At 36.3% G+C, this 15,913-nt stretch overlaps 1 protein-coding gene across 3 annotated transcripts in view; it reads left to right on the forward strand.

Moving 5' to 3' along the window:
• PTPN4 (protein tyrosine phosphatase non-receptor type 4) overlaps positions 1-15,913 on the forward strand; it is a 113,552-nt gene that overhangs the window by 20,244 nt on the left and 77,395 nt on the right. For all 3 annotated transcript variants that reach the window (XM_081937942.1, XM_081937941.1, XM_081937943.1), the window contains one exon: positions 13,223-13,377. In XM_081937942.1, the coding sequence (XP_081794068.1) occupies positions 13,240-13,377 (138 nt within the window). In that variant the 5' untranslated portion in view covers positions 13,223-13,239. The remainder of the gene's footprint in view (positions 1-13,222; positions 13,378-15,913) is intronic.

A 15,913-nucleotide genomic window follows, 5' to 3' on the forward strand; every position in this document is an offset into this window, starting at 1 on the left:
GGATGGTAGGCATGCTAGTACGCTTATGCACACCCCTTAGGGATCTCTTAAGAAATGCGTAAGGTCCATGGTAGACAGCTTAAGGTAGAAAGTAACAACTCTTATAACTACACAGACCCAGGAAACTACAAACTAATCAGCCTAATACCAATACCTTTGAAGGTACCGGAAAAAATAATCAAAAAGAGATCTGTGAATATCTAGAAACAAAGTTATAACTAGTCAGCATGAGTTTGTTAAAAACAGATCATGCCAAACTAATGTTATTTCATTCTTCGACAAAGTGACTAAATTAAGACAAGTGAAATGCTGTGAATATAGTATATTTAGACTTTAGCAAGGTAAGCTAGAAAAATGTGGGTTAGACAGCATCACCACTAGATAGATTTGTAACTGGCTGACAAATCATATTTAATGAGTGCTTAATGGCGCTACATCTACATGGAGGGAAGTAAGCAGTAGGATACCAGAAGGTTCCGTGTTAGACCCAGTATTCTTCAATATCTTCATAAATGACTTAGATGAGGGAATAGAAGGGAAACTAATCAAATTTGCAGGTGACATTAAGCTGATAGAAATAGCCACCACCCCAGAAGACAATCTCAGGATCCAAAAAGATCTTGACAGACTTGAACAATGGGCCCTTTCTAATAAATAAAATGAAATTTAATGTGGAGAAAAGCAAGGTTTTACACCTGGGCAGGAAAAACCAAAGGTACAAGTGCAGATTAGATGAAACCTGGTTCAAAAAGAGTAACTTTGAGATGGACATTGGAGTCCTGGTGAACGATCACTTAAATATCAACCAGCAGCCAAAAAAGCTAATACAAGCCTTGGTTGTATAAATAGAGGCAAAGAATCAAAATCAGGTGAAGTATTAGTACCACTTTATAAAACCTTAGTAACGCCGCATCTGGAATACTGCATCCAGTTTTGGTCACAATACAAAAAAGATGTTGAGACTTTGGGAAAAGTGCTGAGAAGAGCAACAAACTATTCTGTCCGTCCATTCTTCATCTCCCGCCTTTATTATTTTTACAAATAACTGATGGCAGCAAATATATCCAGCATACTTCTCCTATTTTCCCCACAACAACAACCTTGTAAATTGGGTTGGATTGAGAAACTTGATTGGCCCAAAGCTGGCTGTCACGGCTAAGGCATGACATGAACTCACAATGTCCTGCTTTCTAGCTTAGTGCTTTAACCCCTAGGCCAAAATGGCTCTATCTGTTCATAATGAATAATAAACCTGTGTTCCTAATAACAGGAAAATAAATCCATATGATATAATGCAAATAATTGATTGTGTACAGTTGTTAATGCCTTTGTCTTAGTCATCAAATTATCTAAAATCATTGTGAATATCAAATGAAAATCATCATAGACTTTTATTAATCCTTTGTAACAAAATTAAAACTCCTTAATTTCCACCATATGGCAAGTACCCTATCACTATAGTGCTACTTCATCTGAACTAATAGCAACACTATAATAACAAAACTATATTATAATCTCAGGTAGCCAAATTTATTTGAAATGGATATTCCTGATTGATTTTGAGGGTTCCTTAACCCTTTTTGACTGGGATCTGGAATGTATTGGAGTGAGGATTATTTTATTATTCACTGTACAGTTTTGATTTAATAATCATTTTCCTATTGACTACTTTACCATTTCTTATAAAAGTCAGCTATGTTATTGTTATTACAATACAACAAATGATTAGGGAGTTAGGCAATAGTACAGTATAATGAAAAACATTGAGTAATTTTATTGGAAGTAAGTAGTCATTTTATAAAGAACAAATATTAGAAGACCAGCACAAAATTAAAGCCATTTAATGCAATATTGTTTATTATTGTATAGTAATGCAATATTATATTAATGAGATTGTTGACCTTATAATTATTATATTAAAACAATTCTTGATATTGTATAAAGCTTTTCAAACCATGACTATTTATTTGGAAGGATGTGTCTTAAGTTATGCTCTGGCTATGGTCAGTTTCTAAAATAGATTTTAGAATTGCACATGTGAAAAGCTGTTTCATACAGATAGGTTGTAGAGAACACAAGTACATTTTTTCAGAGTTGATTTTCCTTTTGATTCAGAATAAACTCAATGATTCTTTCTCTCTCCCTTTTTAATTGTAGCAAAGTGTTTTATAATTTTGGATTTCAATAAAAGAGGCCAACAATGCTGGAAATATTATCAACCCAATTTCAACATCTATTTTGCATAGGATGCTTGGCCAGCTGAATTGAATCATATTCTCCAGGATGTAGCAGTCAAACTTAAGATTTAGTTTGTTTAAATATTTGACAAAATTGTATGTTAGATAATGGCATATTGTTTTCTTTCAAAAGCAAGTTTATTTTGAAAAAGAATTACCTTGCTTTCATAATTTCAGTTTTCCTTTAAACTTTCTCTTTTAATAAAGAATTGTTGGCAACTTCTTTATTAGAACAATTTTTGGTTATTCATGATTTTGAATTGAGGCATTTAACTTACTGAATTCTGCAAATGTATCTAAAAGATAGGTTTCAATATTCATTTAGACATCAAGAATCATAAGGCTTAAGAGATTTCTTCAAAAGAAAAAGCTATATATTTCCCTGTTGTAGTTCTAGTTACGAGTTAATATTTACATGGCACAGAAACAGCAAAAGGAACAAGTTTCCTCTGGTATGAAGAAAGTCAGTATGTAGGTACAGTAAAAAGTCATTGTGGTATATGGTGCTAGCATCAGTAGAGAGGATATGGCGTCCCCTTAGTAAAATGGAATTTAGAAGCGCTTGGGAAACTGACCATCCCATGGTGCTGCCACTACATTCCTGCTGTCTGGGCCACTGAATGATTTACTTCTCTATCCTGTATAACATTGCTGAGGATATATATCCTAAAGCCTGACTTTCATCATGGCTATGGGAGCATAACACAGTGATGGCTATGATGATGATGATGATGATGATGATGATGATGATGATGATAGAGCAATACCTAAAGGGCTACCTCGCTATTTGAAAATTCTAAATTTACCTGACTTGAACATTCTGACTCTACAAAAAACCACCCTACTTGGAACAACTTATAACCTCCGACGTTACCTTAACAGTTCCTAGGTCCTTGGTTAGGACTCGAGCTTTTGAGCTACCAACCAGTCCCAAAGGCTGTGAATCTCACCAAAGATTAACCTAATAATGATGATGATGATATAATAATAATATTATTGTAGAAAGAAAAAAGATTAGCTATCATTCACGAAGGGCATAGCAAACGAGTGAAAGATCTGTTAACTGCCATGAACAACATTTTAACTTCCATCCCATCCAGCACACTATATGAAATCAACCAATTAATGTTATAGCACAGCTGCCATTATAACTGCAGAACTAGGTTATAAAATGCCAAAAAAGAAACCCACTGGAACACCAACGTGGAAAATTCGACTTGAAAATAAAACTAAAAACCTATGAGGGGATATCAGCAATCTGAAGTTCTTAAAAGAAGGAAAACTAAAGAACAAAAAGCTGAAAAATAGTTTACACAAAGAATACAACCTGGAGGAAAAAACAATAATGAAAATTATGGAAGAACTAAAACAATGTGCAATAGCAACAGCAAGGAAAATTGAAAGATATGAAGGATGAATAAAACAATATCGTGAAAATGTCCAGTTCAGAAGAAACCAACACCTCTTCTACCGGTCCCTTGATAAAAATTGAATCCAAACTAATATTCACCTATGTAAAGAAAAAACTTTGAACTTTTGGAAAGAACTATGGGAAAATCCAGTGGAACACAACAACACTGCCTGCTGGGTCAAAGATATTCAACAACAAACAACACAAAACAAGATGGAAAATATTGTAATAAAAACTGACATGGTGGCAAAACAAGCAAAGAAGGTCAAGAACTGGAGTGAACTGCATGGATACTGGCTAAAACACCCGACAAGCCTCCATCATCGCATGGCCACTCAATTTGATCAAATGCTTCAAAATGCAACAAGCAAAGAATGGTTAACAGTTGGCCGAACATACTTGATAATGAAAGATCCAGAAAAAAGCACAGAACCAAGCAACTATCACCCAATTGTCTGCCAACATCGTTCAAACTTTTTAAAAGGATACTGGCAAATTCAGTATTCGATCATCTGATGGAAAACAGTTTGTATCCAGTAGAACAAAAAGGAAATTATAAAAAATCAAGAGGAACAAAAGATCAGCTGCTCATAGACAAAATGGTACTAAAAATGCAAAACCAAGAAAAACAAATTTAAATATGGCGTGGATTGATTACAAGAAGGCATTTGCCTCATTACCCCACAGATGGATTAACACCTGTCTGGAAAACTTTGGAATTAGCAAAAATATCTGTACATTTTTAAAAGCAAATATGCAAAAATGAAAAACAGTTCTAACAACAAATGGGGAGAACATTGGTGAAGTCAACATCAGACGAGAAATCTTCCAAGGGGATTCACTTTCACCACTACTGTTCAACATTGCATTAATTCCACTGACACTAATCCTACGAAACACAAAACTGGGATACCAAATCTCAAGCCAACATGGCAAGATAAACCATCTACTATACATGGATGACTTTAAAATGTATGCGAAAAGCCCCACTGAACTTAAATCAATACTCAACACAGTTCAACTTTCAGTAGTGACATCAAAATGAACTTTGGGCTTGAAAAATGTGCTATATTTTCCATGCGGCGAGGAAAAATGGAAAAACAAGGAATAGAACTGGGAAATGGAAGCAGATAGCATCTTGAATGGAAAAGTCAAAGAGTCAACACAAAAGGAATAATCAGGAGGGTCCGCAAAACATTAAAATCAAAGCTGAATGCTGGAAACATAATTAAAGCCATTAATACATGGGCTGTTCCAGTGATACGCTACTTAGCTGGAATCATCAACTGGACTCTGGCTGAACTGGAAAACCTGGACTGGAAAACACACAAACATTTGAATATGTACCATGCTTTTCATCCACGAAGTGACATCGACAGGTTGTACCTGCCAAGAAAAATAGGGGGCAGGGGGTTATTGCAAATTCATCAAACTGTAGAAGAAGAAAAATGAAGTTTGAATGATTATGTGAACCAAAGTACAGAAAAATTGCTGCAGGCTGTGAAAACGGAGAACAGTATAAAAACAACAGAAACAAAGGCAGAATATAAGGAAAAACAGCTGGATGACAGATTAAATAGATGGAAAACCAAAGCTTTGCATGGACAGCATTTGAAAAACATTGAAGGAAAATGTGATGACAACTTGACATGAACATGGCTTAAGATGGGAACTAGCACAACACGCCAGATATCACGGTTGTAGAGGGCCGGAGTGTACAGTTTATTGATATCGCTGTTCCTGGAGATGCCAGAGTCGAAGAAAAAGAAGTAGAAAAAATAATGAAATATTGCGACCTGGCCATCGAAACTACATGGCTATGGATGAAGCATGTAACAGTGATACCCATTGTCATCGGGGCACTTGGCACCATGTCCAAGAATTTTACAAGATACATCCACAAATTGCAGCTTCCTGCAATAACACCAGCGTGCAAAAAAACCCGCGCTACGGTTTTTGCAAAAAACCTGCAAAAAACCGTGCTACTCGGAACATCTTATATTTTAAGAAGGGACTTGGTTGATACCTAGGACGCTGGCAGCAAACCGTATCAACCATTAGCACCAGTCACTGGTATTTGTAATGCATTTTTGAATGTTCAGTTGGCTGAGTTTCATGTTTAATGAATAAAGCCAACAACAACAACAACAACAACAATAGCCAATACTTGAAAAGTATTGAAGGCAAAGCTGACCAAAAACTAACTTGAAACTGAAACTAAGAACAAGCCTTAGCCACAAACTGCATGAAGGCAAAAATTCAACATGTTACCACCAACAGCAAACGTCACCTCTGTAATGAAAAAGATGAGACAGTCGACCACTTCATCAGTGGGTGCAGCAAAATTTCACAAACTCACTATCTACAACGCCATGACCACGTTGCTAAGATTATTCACTGGAAATTGTGCCAAAAATTTGGATTTGAGTACAGCAAAAACCACTGGGACCATCAGGTTGAGAAGGTTTTAGAGAATGAGAAAGTCAAGATCTTGTGGGACTTCAGAATCCAGACTGACAGGCACTTGGCCTACAAGACACCTGACATAACAATAATTGAAAAGAAAAGAAAAAGTATGGTCATTGACATTGCAATACCTGGTGATGCACGAATTGAAGATAAACAGCAAGAAAAAATCACAAAATATCGGGATTTGCAAATTGAGGTTGAGCGACTGTGGAAAAAGAAATCATGTGTTGTCCCAATTGTAATTGGAGCGCTTGGAGCAATACCTAAAGGGCTACCTCGCTATTTGAAAATTCTAAATTTACCTGACTTGAACATTCTGACTCTACAAAAAACCATCCTACTTGGAACAACTTATATCATCCAATGTTACCTTAACAGTTCCTAGGTCCTTGGTTAGGACTCGAGCTGTTGAGCTACCAACCAGCCCCAAAGGCTGTGAATCTTACCAAAGATTAGCATAACAACAACAACAACAACAACAACAACAATAATAATAATAATAAAACGGCTATGGATGAAGCATGTAACAGTAATACCCATTGTCATCGGGGCACTTGGCACCATTTCCAAGAATTTTACAAGATACAACATCAAATTGCAGCTTCCTGCAATAACACCAGTGGAACAGCAAAAAACTATGTTACTCGGAACATCTTAAATTTTAAGAAGGTACTTGGTTGATACCTAGTACGCTGGCAGTAAACCACATCAACATTAGCACCAGTCACTGGTATTTGTAATGCATTTTTGAATGTTCAGTTGGCTGAGTTTCATATTTAATGAATAAACTATATAATAATAAATGTCATCTATCTTCAAATGCTTTATTTATTTGTGAGGATTTTTTTCACAACAGTAGTTAGCAAAACAAACTCTTCTTCCATATTAGTTAGCCTTGGAGGATGTACCTAGCCTATAAGCAGTGCATCATGTCTGAAATTGTATAGGGCCGTGATGGTGAACCTATGGCACGAGTGCCGGAAGTGGCATGCAGAGCCATCTCTCCGGGCATGCCAATTGTTGCCGGTTGCTCTTCTGGGTTCCGGCCCACATGTCACACCAGGAAGTTGAGCTTCCGGTTTCTGGTGCATACATGCCAGCCGGCTGGTTTTTGCATGTGCATGCGTGCCAGAAACTGGAACACTAGATGAGCAGCATGCATGCGTATGTCGGAAACCCGAAGCTTAGCTTCCCGGCATATAAACCGAGGAACTGCTCTTCTGGTTTCTGGCGTTCCCGCAGGTGCATGCCAAGGAACTGCTCTTCCAGTTTCCCCCACTCCCTTGCGCACAACTCCTGTTTTAGCACTAGGTGCCGAAAAGGTTTGCTAACCTTTTGGTAGAGGGGGTTGGACTTGAAGACCTCTAAGGTCCCTTCCAATTCTGTTATTCTATTCTATATACATAAGGTAGCTTTTAGTTGAACATATCTGAAGATACAACTAAATTGCACAATAGAGCTTCAGTGATAGAAGATTTAATTTTAATTATCACTCACCCTTTTGCGTTTTCTCATTTTCTATTGTTGTACCTTATTATTGAGGTGCTAAGCTATCATTTTTTTCAGGACTGCAGAGGTAGAAGGAAGCTATCATTGAAGGAAGTGTAGAAGTTTAGAAGCGTTCGATAGATTATTCCAATTTTATATTGCAGTTTCAGGTAGCAGTAGGATCAATGACAGTTGTAATTTCAAGGTAGTAGATAACTAAAGAAGCAAGAAAGATGTTGCTGTTTCATCAGCTTATCATAGAAATACTTGTTTTTGACCATGAAAAATTCTACACAGAATTCATTTTAGCCTGATGTGGAGGAAGAGAGAAATGGAAAGTCCTTAAAAAACAAGTGTTAAACCCCATATTTATGCATGTGGGTCTCCATTAATTTTCAGAATACTCTGCTTGATTAGATTTACAAGTTATTGTTAATACAAATTAATACTTCCTAAGGCATATTCAAAATGGTAATATAAATAGCTGTGGAGACATGAAGTTTAATAATAGTGCTTGACTCTTGACAGCATGCATGGTAACTGAGATCAGCAGTACTTGTTCCTTTCCTCAAGAAAAAAAATCTTAAACCTTTCCACATTATTTCAATAGTTTACCACACAATAGAGTTTGTTAAATGCTGTATGTATCTCAATTCAAATGCACTGATTTTTAAATGAAATAAAAAGTCATGTTTCCATCTTAACAGCTGAATTTTGAAACTACTTGGAAAATTATAATCCTTTAAACTTATTAATAGAAACCACAGTTAATTTAACATACATTGTGTTTTGATGTTGTGTCATACTTAATACTGTGATCATGTGAAAGAAAAACACATCATTTTATATATCCATTTTAAATAAGCATCACATATCCTCTGCTTCACAGTAAACTGCCTATAACATGCGTTTAACTTGTTATGAAATATATTTGTATCTTAGCTTGGTTTTAAAAAACTATAATTTACTTTAATTAATCTTTGAATGTTAGTAGCACATTTCAGAAACATAAACATAGGAAGAATTAAACACATATTTGAATTATCCCTAGTAGAGTTTCTTTTGTAATAATTGAGAAATATTTCAGTTTTTGAAATAGTTACTTGATCAAACATCAAATTGTGGCTTTTATCATATAATTTAGTTTGCTACCTCTTATTATATTTCCCAAAATAACTGTTTTCCTTCTTTTGTGAATGCTAAGTACTTACTTTTGTAGTGTCACCTTACAGTATTCTATTCCATTTCAATAGGGAAGCAGCAAATTAAAATTGCACAAGAATATAATTTTTACATTTTGTACATAATGCTTATCGTTATGTATTTTCAAAATCTTCATGAATATTAAAATTGTTTGCCTGGTGCATCCAAGGATTATACAACAATCTTTTTGCAGTCACAGTTCAGAGTATCAGCAGTATATATAATATTTTTGAGGATTGATGGCAAATTACATTAGCTCTCTGTTTTGTTTTGTTGTGCTAGTGCTGCAGATCTTAGATTCTATGTTTTCGGTAAATATCAGCATATGTGCTACTTCTGCAGAGTTCACTTCTCTAGAAAATCTGTCAAGTTGATGACATCTATATCTTCATATTTACATTCTAGCGGTTACATCTTTTTCATGTTACCAGACCTTTACAGTCATTTTTCCCTTCTTGGCTATGCTGTAAACCTTTCAAGTATCCCCAAAACATGTTGACTAACTGCTATAAAGTCACTAGATACAACTGGTTTCATACTCTTGTTAGTTCCTTCTGCCAAGCCATTATGTACTTTGTTCTTGGCTTAGGATAATATATGGATCTATAGGGGGAGATAACACAATCTCCCCAGTATTGTCCACTCCACTGGTACATGGAGAAACATAATTTAATTAGATAATTAAAATGTATTGTGCAAAATAAGAGATGAGATATAAATGCATAATCCTAGATCAATTCTTAAAATTCTCAAAATCTTTAAAACATAGTAGAAAATAACATTTGAAACAGATAGCTATTTAGGGATTATGCTCTGCATTTACGGTATATATCCTTACTGATAATTTCAGTATTTCTCATGATTGTCACTTAGTAGGCTAAACAATCATTAAACAGCACTCTTAGAATTTATGGCACTAACTTATTTTTCTAGACAGCCATTCTAATATTCATAGGCATAATTCCAACAAAGACAGATTTTAGTATAGTGTACTCTTTTTTTCTAACATCCCTGGAAAGCATAGCAGTGGCTTGCAACCTTCCTACTATGCATCTGTTATTTCTCTCTAATTGTCTGAAAACCTGCGTCTGCAACTGAAACAAAGCAGCTGGAATTCAGTTTGAAAAAGAATGAGTTAATGGTATAAATTAGAATGAAAAACACAACATTGGATATAACATTAAATATACAACTATAAAAGATAAGGTTCTACACTTAGGCAAGAAAAACAGTACAGTACGTGGTACCTTGCTCAATAGTAGTGACTGTGAGAGGGATCTTGGAGTCCTAGTGGACAATCATTCAAATATGAGCCAGCAGTGTACAGCAGTTGCCAAGAAAGCCAACACAGTTCTAGGCTGCATAAACAGGGATAGAATCAAGGTCACATGAAGTATTAATACCACTTTATAATGCCTTGGTAAGGACACACTTGGAATACTGCATCCAGTTTTGGTCGCCAGGATGTAAAAACGATGCTGAGACTCTAGAAAGTGTGCAGAGAAGAGCAACAAAGATGATTAGTGGACTGGAGGATAAAACAAAAAAAGAACGGTTGCTGAACTGGGTATGTAGTCCAATGAAAAGAATGACGGGGTGACATGATAGCAGTGTTCCAATATCTCAGGGGTTTCCACAAAGAAGAGGGAGACAAGCTATTCTCCAAAACACCTGAGGGTAGGACAAGAAGCAATAGGTGGAAACTAATCAAGGAGAGAAACAACTTAGAAGTAAGGAGAAATTTCCTGACAGAACAATTAACCAGTGGAGCAACTTGCCTTCAGACATTGTAGTTGCTCCAACACTGGAAGTTTTTAAGAAGAGATTGGATAACCATTTGTCTGAAGTGGTGTAAGGTTTCCTGCCTAAGCAGGGGGTTGGATTAGAAGACCTCCAAGGTCCCTTCCAACTCTTATTCTATTTCTAAGAAAGTACTTGTGTTGTGTTTGATGTCCCTATGTATTATAGAGATCCCAAACTTCAGTTTTCCATCTTTATAGCAATAGTACTTAGACTTATATACCACTTCACAGTGCTTTATAGCTCTCTCTAAGCGGTTTACTGTCAGCCTGTTGCCCTCAACTATCTGTGTTCTCATTTTACTGACCTTGGAAGGATGGAAGGCTGAGTCAATCTTGAGCCTGTCAGGATCAAAGGAATCTAACTCCTGGCAGTACTGCAGTCTAACTACTGCGCCCCCATGGCTCTTATATATTAATTTATAACTATAGTATTTAACAGTATCTGCTGGGCCCCTTATAATTAATTTTTCTTTCACCTACAAATCTAAATGACACAAAACAAACAGACCTCGACTATATTTCAGATTGGTCACGCATTTGGCAACCCCAAATCTCAACTAACAAATGCATGTCCTATACATTGGCAATAAAAATCAGAACACCAAATGCAAGTTGGGCGAAAACAACCTCATAAATGACCCTCCCTCTGTCAAGGACCTAGGAGTACTCATCTCAAACGATCTAAGTCCCAAAGCTCACGGTAACAGCATTGCCAAAAAGGCATTTAGAGTTGTTAACCTAATTTTGCAAAGCTTCTTTTCCAGCAACATGGTATTGCTAACTAGGGCATACAAAACCTTTGCCAGACCAATTCTTGAATACAGCTCGTCTTCCTGGAATCCACACTGTATATCAGACATTAATACGATTGAAGAGTCCAGAGGTATTTCACGAGAAGAGTACTCCACTCCTCTGCTCACAATAGAATCCCTTATGCCACCAAGCTTGAAATTTTGGGCTTGGACAATCTGGAATTGTGCTGCCTACGGTCGGACCTAAGCATAGCGCACAAAATTGTCTGCTGCAACATCCTACCTGTTAACAACTACTTCAGCTTCAACCACAATAATATGTGGGCAAACAATTGATACAAACTCAAGATAAAGCACTCCAAACTCGATTGCAGAAAATATGACTTCAGCAACAGAGTGGCAAATGTCTGGAATGCTCTACCTGACTCCATTGTTACATCCTCAAAACCTCACAGCTTCAACCTTAAAACTGTCTACCATGGACCTCACTCCATTCCTAAGACGTCCGTAAAGGGGGCGTGCTTTAAGCGCACCAGCATGCCTACTGTCCCTGTCCTATTGTCCCCATTTATTTGTTTCATTCCCTTTGTTCATGTCCATGTTCATACTTATATCTGTTATCCCATACATGTTTGACAAACTAATAAAATAAAAAACAAGTCACAACTTTCATTGTAATATAGGAATAGATGCTACTGAGTGAGCAATATAACTTCAGTAATCTGAAGTGCATGTTTAAATAGCAATATCATGGAGTATTCTGTTGTTCAGCCTTAAATCGGAATTAGTGAAAACTAAAACCCAACCTCAATTATGTAAATATTTTCTTAGTTTTATATCTGAAATATAACTTTTGGGGCTTGTGGTTTGTATAAAAACATAATTAAAAATAATTTTATTATTATTATTATTATTATTATTATTATTATTATTATTATTATTATTATTATTATTATTATTATTATTATTATTATTATTATTATTATTATTATTATTATTATTAAAAAGAATTATTACATTTGTAATAATAGACATTCTTTTTGCAGATAAAATTTTAATTTCTTTATGCCAATAAGTTAATGTAGTGTAAGGGATTTGTAGCATCAACTAAACCCTGTATAAATTTTCTACAGGAGAATTTTAGGTATGATTGGACGATATTTATATTTAAGATATGTTAACTGTTATATCCTATGACTGTAGAAGAGTGATAATTCTGAAGTTTATAAAGGTCATAATGCGTGAAGTGACTAATTTATGATATAAATAAAATATGAGGCATTTTTTTCTTCAGTGATAAATCTTGTATTGCTGCCTGAATATTATAAACTTTTTAAAAAGATCTTTGCTTTGTTTTTTAACATTTGGAATTTTGGCATTTATTAATTTTTTGAATACATTTAATATGATACATAAATACCTTATTTAAGTATAAATTACCTTTTATGAAATTATTTGTATGGACATATGCGTTAAAAAGAATTCTACTGATTTGTTCATAAACACTCGTTAAAGTTGTAACTCTGTGCCATTTTGTTTCAAAAGGATTTGCATTTAAAATAGGTGCAACTTCTAGGATTTTGTTGCTGTTTACTACAAAGCAAATAGTACCATTTTTGACAAAATTTCAATTTAAGATTCAAGAATTGATCTTATACATATTAATAATTATTAAATTTATATGTTGCACAATACCCCGAATTATAAAGGCATTTATAGAACCATTTTTCCAGCTTATTTGCAGTAGATATAAAGCTTTGAACATTAAAACAAGGTGTATTTCTGTTTGCTTAATCATACTTGTGCTTCTAACCTGAGAAGGTTAGAAATAATAAGTCTTAATTTTTTTCCCTTTTAAAGACGCTGTGTGGACAGTAATGACTGGACGTTTCCGATTGCCTGCTGGCAGAACCTACAATGTACGAGCATCTGAGCTGGCACGAGATAGACAGCATACAGAGGTGGTCTGCAATATTCTTCTTCTAGATAATACTGTACAAGCATTCAGACTTAATGTAAGTACAGTGTTTAAGAAGCATTCCTATAATACAGTATTTCATTTTTAACCATTTTATAACTAATTTAACACGAAATAGAATAATAGAATTTAGAGGGGCATTTATGTCATCAAATTCGACCTCCACTTGGTACAGAAAAGCAAATGAAAACATCCTTGATTGCTTGCTATCAAATCTCTGTTTAAATATATCCAGTAAAGGAGAGCTTTCACAGTAATTACTTTCAAGCCATTTGGAATTTTTCCTAACAGTCAAGAAAATTTACCTCCTTGTAACTTAACTTTATTTTGTGTCCTACTCTCTAGGATGATAGAATATAGCCACTGTGTGGCTAAAAGCATAACTTTCTTTTAAGAACCTGAAGAGTGTTCTTAAATTCCTCACCCATTTTGACATTTTAGAGCTAACCCCTTAAAAAATGCCTACTTTCTTTTTTTTTCCCAAAAAGTTTTATTGGTTTTTACACATATATGGGGAAAGGTAGGTGGATATACAAAAATTTTTGGCAGCTCCCACACTGGTGTTAGTAACCCATCCAGCACTCACGGTTTTTACAATCTTAAAAACAAATACAAAAGATAAGCAGAAAACAAGATCTTATTCTATAATGTTAACCATGTGTTCATTCATTTTCCTTTGTCACTTTCTAGAGTATCACCAATTGCTATTTATTTCAAATATTTTTATTTTTGTGATCTGAGCCTTTTCAATATTGCTTCTTCCTCCCTGTCCCAGAGGAGCCTTCAGCCCCCCCCCCTTCTTATCCTGCATCATCCTGTCCCTCCCCCCACCTTCGCTATGTTCGTCTTCTAGGAGGGGAGAATTCTTTTTGATGAAGGCTTCAGCCTCCTGTACTGTATTGATTCTAATCCTGTTTCCCTCCCAGAAGATCAACATTCCTTCTGGCAATAACCATCTAAACCAGATTCCTTTATTATATAATTTCTTTGATAAGGAGGTATATTTCCTCTTTCTCTCTTATCTTTTTTCTGCTTAAGAATGGCGATTTCTTTGTCTTTATATATCAATGGTCTCTCCCTTTGGGTCCCAAGTACCTCGTCCCTTGTGGTCTTCTTGAGAAATGTAACATGTACATCCCTTGGAACATTATGACTTCTAACATATGCTGAATTTATGCTATAGACTAGATCCATATCCCACCACAACTGATTTTTGTCTCTCTTAATATAATCTGCTAATATTGTGCTCATGATATCTTTAAGGTCTTCATTTTCTGTCTCTGGTAGGTTCTGGAATCTAAGAAAAAAGGACATTCTTTCAAATTCTATTTTTGCCAAAAAGTTTCCAAGTCTACATTTCCCTTCCGTGTTGTTTTAATTCCCCCCCCCCCCCAGCTCAGCCGTTCCCTCCTCTAACACCAAAATTCTTTGTTTATTTTCTGCGATATGATGTTTAACATCTCTGAGTTCTTCTTTAAGCTCTGTCATTTTTTTTTCAAGTCATTCTGCCCCCTCATCAATTCTTGAAACATTTGAGTAACAGATAGTTCTTTCGATCCCTCTCTAGCCCCCCCCTGGCTCTAACAATGATGTAATCTTTGTCTGTTGCATGCTGGGGCTGGAGGAGGCAGATGCGGGGGCTGAAAATGACTTGCCCGTCAGTGGTTTCTTTGGCACCATTTGTTTGAAGTTCAGAGATGTCAGTCTTTTTCCAAGGAAATGGCGTCTGAGGATTGCGCAGCTGTGCCGGTCCCCAAAATACAAAACAATGCCGAAAGTGGCCGTTCACAGTTCACAGTTCCAAGGCACCGAGGCAAACCAAATGCAGGATATCTAATAGGCAAAGTTCAGTAGAACCACAATTCGGGGATAAGGCCTCGGTTTCCTTCAGAGAGAATAATGTGGCTGAAGGTGGTTTCGAAGGGCAGCTTCATTTATAATTAGACAAACAAAGAAGGGCGGGCACCATCTTAGATCCTCTTTCTACCGGGAGAAAGAAAACAGAAATCTCTATCCAGATTTTTAAAGAAGAAAGGCTCCACAGTCATTCCTGGCAATCGTGATAAAGATCTTTCACCATTGGCTAGCTCGAGTGACAGCTCAGCCTTTGTTGTCTCTCTTTTAAGGGAGATCTTTCAAATGCAGTTTATTCCGAGGGGGGGGTTAAAGAAAAGAAACACCCCGCTCTAATCTCCATTCAAATAGGATGAGCACAAAACTTACAGGAGTCTGCTGCTTTCCCTTTGATCGATCAGAAAGTTCAGAATGGGTCCCCCCAACATCAGGATCCTGCCGCACTTCTCCAATTACATTTCCTCCTCCAGGTCCATTCGGCAAAGAAGCGGGCAGCGCAGTGCTGTCCCTCGCCCCCCTCCGCTCCCCGGCCCCTAGGCGAGGCTGAAAAGCACCCCCGCCGGCTTTTGGGGGGCTTCAGCAAGCCGCCCTTCGGCAGGGAAACCCCTTCAGGGCCCCCTGTGCTCCTTACGGAGCCAGCCGGGGAGACGAGCGGCAGACAACACGTCTGTTGCCTTCAAGGACCAGAAGTTGTCTCGAAAAAAAATATATGCCTACTT

Source organism: Natrix helvetica, assembly GCF_964273705.1.
Source record: "Natrix helvetica genome assembly, chromosome: 1".
Lineage (NCBI taxonomy): Eukaryota > Metazoa > Chordata > Lepidosauria > Squamata > Natricidae > Natrix > Natrix helvetica.